The sequence below is a fragment of the Astyanax mexicanus genome, chromosome 24, assembly GCF_023375975.1.
Source record: "Astyanax mexicanus isolate ESR-SI-001 chromosome 24, AstMex3_surface, whole genome shotgun sequence".
NCBI lineage: Eukaryota > Metazoa > Chordata > Actinopteri > Characiformes > Acestrorhamphidae > Astyanax > Astyanax mexicanus.
In genome coordinates, this window is record NC_064431.1 from 13,302,921 (window position 1) to 13,310,666 (window position 7,746).

At 36.8% G+C, this 7,746-nt stretch overlaps 1 protein-coding gene across 1 annotated transcript; it reads left to right on the top strand.

Annotated features, from left to right (window-relative positions):
- Positions 1-1,540: 1,540 nt before the first annotated feature.
- Positions 1,541-6,033, top strand: cdk2 (cyclin-dependent kinase 2). Its single transcript, XM_007242753.4, has 7 exons — positions 1,541-1,923; positions 2,872-2,949; positions 3,072-3,192; positions 3,663-3,833; positions 4,030-4,131; positions 4,319-4,522; positions 5,398-6,033. Exons 1-7 carry the CDS (start codon positions 1,799-1,801, stop codon positions 5,500-5,502), a joined length of 906 nt encoding a protein of 301 aa, XP_007242815.2. The 5' UTR covers positions 1,541-1,798; the 3' UTR covers positions 5,503-6,033.
- Positions 6,034-7,746: the final 1,713 nt, after the last annotated feature.

The window sequence follows — 7,746 nt, forward strand, 5'->3', positions numbered from 1 at the left end:
TTAGATGGCTTAATATCACATTTCAAAGAAAATGCAATGCCTCCAACTGACTCAAGTATTTTACAAGGAAACCAACAATGAGCCAGTATGCCCATCTTTTAGAAATTATTTAAACCATTTCAATTTAATACTACCAATCATAGCATTAAAGTCAATCATATTCAACCCACCAAATATTTAACTAAATCTAATTTTCTAATATAGTGGTGTTTGTTCCTCCAGATGAAGTTATATTGTTTTTTTTAAGTAAATGATTCTTCCAAAGATAGAACAGTCTCTTTGTAACCAGGTATTCAGAACTGACTGGCTTTTATTCAGGTTAACATTAAAATTAACCTTTTCTCTTTTGAAATTGTAACCCTAAATATTTGACTTTCTTTTTAACTGGTAAATTATATATTACATTTTCTGGGTGACGGTGTATTGACATTAATTCACTTTTTTTTATTTAAAGATAATCCAGACGCTCCTAAAAACTGGATACCATATTTAAAGCCTCAGGAACTTGATCAGGATTTTAAAAAATGGTTGTATCATCTGCAAACCGACTAATAGCTAAATCTTCCCCTATTCAAACTACTGTAGCTCTAAATAAGGAAAAGTTGTAAAAGTATACAATAAGCTGCCCGGCGTGTAAATGTGTAATGATCAGTGTTTGCCGGCAGGCGGCGATCTGGGTGCGGATTATACCGTATGACCGAACCGAGATACCCCTCGCTGCAGAACCACAAGTCCAGGGGGTGGGGCTGGATCTGATCCAAGGGGTGGAGCCTGACCTCCTGACCACCCATATCTTCTTTTCATTGGTTTTAAGTCATCGCATTTCAATTCGTCGTTAAACTTAACACGTGTCGCTTACGTTTCCCGACCAGGACTTTTATCTTATCAAATAAATCCTGGAAAATGTTATTTGCTACGTAGCACATTTAAATCACACAATACAGATTTAAAAGAAGGAACATGTCTGTGATTACAAACATAATAAAATGCTGTACATTTCCTATATAAATATTAACTATTTCATTTTTTATCTTTAATAAAAAGGGCCTAAAGACAAAATAAAAAATAAATAATTAAAATAAAGGATGCCAATGAGTGTCTTATCTACCAGCTACCATGTTCATTTATTATTACAGATATTAATACACAATCAAAATGGCGAACAAAAAACAGAGTTCTATAAAAAGAGTGTAACGATGTATAATTTTCCAAAGAGCTTGGAAAAATGCCCAGTACACTGAGAGTATAGAATGAGGATGTTGTTACTGCCAGATTGTTATTTATATTTTTTCTTTCTCCTCTTCCCCGTTCGTGATTGTTTACTTGACTCCGAAAGGCGAGTGAGTAAAACCGGATGGGGAAGAGTCCGATCTGCTTCAGACCAATGAAAACACGACGTAGGAAGAGTTGGATCAGATCCAGCCCCACCCCCTGGACTTGTGGTTCTGCAGCGAGGGGTACTTGTGACCGAACCGGGCATACTGGCTCATTGTTGGTTTCCTTGTAAAATATTTGAGTCAGTTGGGGGGCGTCTGAGACGGTCTGGCGGGGACCGGAAGCGGCGCTTTGTTTTGTGGGCGTGGTTTAGTGAACGCGGGAACTGGCGGCGGTTTGTTCGCTTTAGGTTTAGCGCGGCTCGGCTGCTCCGCGCGTCTCTCAGCGGGGCCGGACAAACCGCCGGACTGGGACCGAACCGCCACGGCCGGACAGGATTTTAGGCTGTGTTTAGAGCTGGACTCGGTTTTAGTAGAGGAGCAGGAGGAGGTATCTGTGCTCCCCGGAACAGCGGGAGACCCGTATGTGTGATATGGAGTCCTTTCAGAAAGTGGAGAAGATCGGGGAGGGGACTTACGGAGTGGTTTATAAAGCCAAAAACAAGATCACCGGTGAAACCGTGGCCCTCAAGAAGATCAGATTGGATACGTGAGTGAAGTTTGTGGTAAAATTTCGCAGCGCAGATGTGAATCCTTGGGGCAAATAGTGCCTAAAGTTGGCAAACCACAAAATCCGCCCAAAAATATCCGTTCCACCTTAAATCGTACAGCGGTTACATTCAGATTTCGGGTAGCGTTCAAATAGCGCCTCAATGTAACCGCTGTGTAACTGCCACATAATTTAAGGTGGAACGGATAATTACCACAAAAAGAATACTTATTGAAGCTAAGCTAACTACATCTCCATACAGCTGGATGTCTAATGTAAGTTAGTAACGTCATGGAGCTTAAAGCTGGTTTATCAATTTATATTTAAATCAGCGTTTTGTATATTTTAATTAAATTGAACTTTTAAATAAACTTAAAATAATTTACTTTTGACAAAAAAAAATTAACAATGCTTCTATGTGTTTTGACCCTGTGACTTGGTGACTATGGTTCAAACTATTAATAATGATGATAATAATGCTAATACATATTAAATATCAAAATGTTTAGGTTAAAAAATGTAGATTGATATTCAGCTTTTTTTTCAAATTCAAAAACATGTAGTCCGTGTCAATCTGAACATTTATGATAATTTAATTAAGAAATTAAGTTATTACATGTTATCTTCAAGTTCTCAATGTATTTGTTTTTTCAACAGCAAATTTTACCACCTCACAATATATAAACACACAAATACATTGTTACAGTTCAAACGTGTAAGTTACATCATTACATATATTACATTTTAACTGTTTTAGCTATATAAATAGTATTGCATTCATAGACTTGTTTGTTTATTTGGATTTGTAACTACATTATTTGTATACATTACATTTGTATACATGTCTGCCTACATTCATTATCACTGTGATCACCTTGTTTATAGTTATCATTTATTTGATCATTAGTTGATCAATGTATGATTTAATATTTCTCTGCTGTTTTCCAGTGAGACTGAAGGTGTTCCCAGTACTGCCATTCGAGAAATTTCACTTCTGAAGGAGCTCAGTCACCCAAACATTGTCAAGTATGCCATTAGCTCAATACAAAAACATTATAAATGTGTGTTTACACAGACACACATACATTTTTACGTCAACTATTGCTATATATAATTTATAACCCTTTTTGTTATGTATTTTCCCTTAGGCTGCTGGATGTCATTCACACAGAGAATAAGCTCTACCTGGTGTTTGAGTTTCTTCACCAAGACCTCAAGAAATTCATGGACTCCTCCTCAGTCACTGGCATATCCCTTCCTCTGGTCAAAGTAAGTGTGTGCATGTGATTTATATTTGTCCCTTAACTTTATTGCTTGAACAGAATTCATAGTTTTGTATCTTTTGTGTTATTGACCTAATGCATTCTACAGTAGTACTTACCTCCACCTCCAAACAATAGTCCCTTTCTATTCATATTTTTTTTAGTTCACTAAATGTAATTAATTGGTATGCATTTATATTCCTCTATACGTAAAACTAAAAATAATAAATAAACTGTCATAGGCACAAAGGTGACAAATAGAATAAAGGCCATTAATACACATCATCTTTCAAACATTTTGTAATAGTAGAAAATGTTGCAGTACAAAACTGTTTCAGCTAAATCATTACCATCTACACAAACCATTACACTCTGGTACACCTGTACAGTATATATGTTGGTCTTTTTTGTACCCTGTTATTTGTGGATGTTTTTAACTGTGTGTGTATATCTATCTGTCCATCCATCCATCCTCAGAGCTACCTGTTCCAGCTGCTGCAGGGTTTGGCTTTCTGTCACTCTCATCGGGTCCTGCATCGAGACCTTAAACCTCAGAATCTTCTCATTAACGCACAGGGAGAAATCAAACTTGCTGATTTCGGGCTGGCCAGGGCTTTCGGCGTGCCAGTACGCACCTATACCCATGAGGTGAGAGAGGAGCCTTATTTGGCTTGTGCTCATCACTGTATGGTGTGTGTCTGCATGGTTTATTGACCCACCGTACAACAGTGGCTATTTAGCGTATTCCGAAATGCCTAGTTTTTCATTAAAAAAAAAAGAAAAAAGAAGAATAATCATAGTTTCTGTTGCTAATTAGACATATTTGAACGGTTTTGTTTTCCAGGTCGTGACTTTGTGGTACAGAGCCCCAGAGATTCTGCTGGGCTGTAAATATTACTCCACAGCTGTTGACATCTGGAGTTTGGGATGCATATTTGCTGAAATGGTAAGAGGTGGTTGGTAGTGTTCACTGTTACAAGACAATCAAGCAATTTTTGCATTAAAAATATGCAATGTAATTGTTTTTTTGTTTTTTTTAAATAAATATGTATTTTAAGATTTCTAACAACAAATCATAGGCTTGTAGATACTTAACCTAAATTGTATGTTTTTTTTCTTGTTAATTTTCTCAGATTACACGAAGGGCTTTGTTTCCAGGAGATTCTGAAATCGATCAGCTTTTCCGGATTTTCCGTACGCTGGGCACACCTGACGAGACGGTCTGGCCTGGAGTGACCTCGATGCCAGACTACAAGCCATCCTTCCCGAAGTGGGCTCTACAAGACCTGGCTAAAGTAGTGCCTCCTTTAGACGAGGATGGAAGAGACCTGCTTGGGGTGAGAGTCCTATCTGCTTTATATTATACTGCCTAATCCTCTGGATTATGCACATTTTAGTATCGAGTTGTCAAATGTGTAAAAAAGAAAGGAAAAAAGGCTAATTTTGTGTGAACATGATTATTTTAAATAGACGCTTATCATAATAAAATAATAAATATGTAAGGCCACAAAGTGGTCCAGCAGGCTAATCACTGACACTATAATCGGGAGATCTCAGATTTAAATCCTGTCAGCACAAGACGTCTGTGAGCTGATGTATCTGAACAGAGTTGCTGCTTTTTCCTCGGAACGTGCTGTGATGCTACTTGGCAATGCTACATCAACAGGAGTTTGAAAAGAGGCGGCGGCTGATTCACATGTTTCATAGGAGGGCATGTGCTAGTCTTTACCCTCCTGGTGTTGGGGCATTAATAGTGATGGGGAGCTGAATAGGTTGGACAATAGGCCTGGCTAAATTGTGGAAAAAAAATGAAAGTTAGAAGTAAATCATAGAAAAAAAAAGTTTTTTTTAATGAGTGAATGATCTGTTCAAAATTAAGGGCCTAAAACATTCTAAATAAAATACATATTTTCCTGAAACACCACCACAGATTAGAGATTCTATTAAATTCAACAAAAACCTAATCTTGAGCCATCTTCATTACATAATTTAACAATTTTAATATTTGAAGGTCTGTAAGGGGATCATTGCAAAGTGTAACCTTTTATTTGGTCCACACTGGTGTTTTATCTTTTGATGAATTGTTTCTACATTTTTCATTTAAGGAGATTTTGTGCACATTAAGAGTGTGTAGGCTGGGGAGCAGTGTTATCTGTGCTGTTCTGGTGTGTAAAGCTTAATGATTTATTTTTACTTTTTCCTCTCCTCACAGCAAATGCTGAACTATGACCCCAACAAGAGAATTTCAGCCAAAAATGCACTCGTCCATCGATTCTTCCGCGACGTCACCATGCCCATGCCCCCTCTGAGGCTGTAAGACATGCAGAGCAGGAAATACACAGACTGACACTGACGGGCTGCAGCGGATCCAAACTAGAACCTTACCTTTTCCTGAAGAATTTCTCCTGTAGCTCAGAGACTGTTCGCCAGTTCTATTCTCACAGATTCTGGAAGCCTTTTAAAAAGAGAAAAACAGTTCAGCCAAAGTTGAGATTCTAAGATTCTGTGGAAAATGTTCTTAATGACATGAGCAGTTTGTTTTGTTTTTTTACCAGCGTATAAGAGTCCATCAGCTCAGGGCTCATATTTTGTACTGTGCAGATGAGACTTCCTCTCCAAATGACATTCCATAATTTGGTGAACTGTGGATTCAGGAATTTGTCTGATTGTTTAACAACAATCTCTTCACTTATGCACCAGCTTCATTCAGAGAAATATTTATTTTGGATGGCTAAAAACCTTTCAATTTCAAGTTCAGGATATTTTTGTAATCTGTGATTTTAAGCCTGTTGAGGCGTTTTATTAATGTTTGCTAATTATACATAAACTTGTTTAAAAAAGTGCTGTTTTATTCGTGTTTATCTTGTTCACCAGCTTGGTTAAGGAATGTACTGACAGTGGGATAAAGGATATTGCAGTTGTTATAAAAAAAATCTACTATAACTGTACAATAACCCTTATTTTTAAAAATTATTGTTAATCATTTTGCTGAAGGACAGGCAGAATTCAGCCTAGCACCTGGAAAGTGAACTGAAACCTTTCTACAGCAGTTCCTGTGTGTGATCTTTGGCATTGGTTGCTATATTTTAGCATCAACTTTGGGTCAATTAGATAACCTTTTAAAGCTGCAGTGCTTGGTTTACATTAATCTCTGATCTATGTTTCAAATTAGATGCAAAGTCTAATTACCACCGTTGTAGTATGACGTTGCATCTATTAGTCAACAGAACACAAAGATAAATTGATTGTTTCTGTAACAAGTCTCTCTTTTTTCTAATATTGGAACTAATGGGTTTAGCAAACAGTTTCTACCAAATATTGCTGAAAAGAAATAAAAAATACACTTTCAAGCTTGAAAAACAAAAACTTCATTAACCACCATATTAAATCCAGAGCATTGTAATAAATACCAAGTGAGCAAGCACTGCATCTGTATCAGCTAGAATACATTTTATACATATCGGGACATGGAAAGTTTAGTTCTTGCTGTAACTAGTTTTGGTTTAAGTTCTTTGGTGTGCAGCACCATTGCATTTCCTGAAGAACTGTAAAAAAAAAATTCTACAACCAGGATTGATTACTGCCAGACCTGTAGAATCAAGACATCACTTAAATAGAACTTGTCTGACAACATAGTGCAGATAAAATATCTCAAAAAGCAATACATTATGCAACAATCATCAAAAACAGTCATTGACGGAATAGGTTTCTAAGTCATTTTTACAGCTTTGGGACTCCAGTGGACCAGACAGAGAGCTATTATTCACAAATGAAAACATGGAACATTGGTGAACCTTCCCAGTAGTGGCTGACCAACGAAAATTATACCAACATGGCATGGACAACTCATCCAGGAGGTCACAAAAGAACCCAGAAAAGCATTTACAGATCTGCAGTCACATTTACCAGGACTTTTTGGAAGGTGTGTGTCCTGTTACGTCTGGCGCAAAACATAATGCATAATTTTAGAAAAATAACATTATACTTAATGTAAAACATGGTGGTGGTAAACAGCAGCAATCATTACCATACAGATGAGGGTCACTATTATAATTTATCATTCAAAACCCTGCTAAAAAATACAGCTCAAGACTCCAGCTGGTCATCCAGAAAAAAAAAACATTCCCTGTGCTAGGATTGCCACCCATTCTGTAAAATATGGAATCGCCCTTTATTTGGCAAAAAATATCTTCAGTAGTTCCATAAATGTCAACACTGCAGACATGTAAGAACACAGAAGAGTCGTGTTATGACTGATTTCATATCTAGTTGTGCTTCTGGCTGAAGATGTCGTGAATTAGGCATAACTTATTTTGTTTTACTGTTGTGGTAAATTAAGAAACCAGTTCAGTTTCTGAATCAGTTTCTCTGATTTAGCTATTTATAGGTTCATGTTTGAGTAAAATTAACATTGTTGTTTTATTCTATAAAATATGGACAAAGTTTCTCCGAAATTCCAAATAAAAGCATTGTCATTTAGAGCATTTATTTGCAGAAAATGAGAAATGGCTAAAATAACAAAAAAGATGCAAATCTTTCAGACCTTAAATAAAGCAAGAAA

Coding starts and splice junctions, on each gene's coding strand:
- cdk2 (XM_007242753.4), top strand. CDS start 1,799: ATGTGTGATATGGAGTCCTTTCAGAAAGTGGAGAAGATCGGGGAGGGG. Junction 3,834..4,029: donor TACGCACCTATACCCATGAG/GTGAGAGAGGAG, acceptor TTTGTTTTCCAG/GTCGTGACTTTGTGGTACAG. Junction 4,523..5,397: donor ATGGAAGAGACCTGCTTGGG/GTGAGAGTCCTA, acceptor CTCTCCTCACAG/CAAATGCTGAACTATGACCC.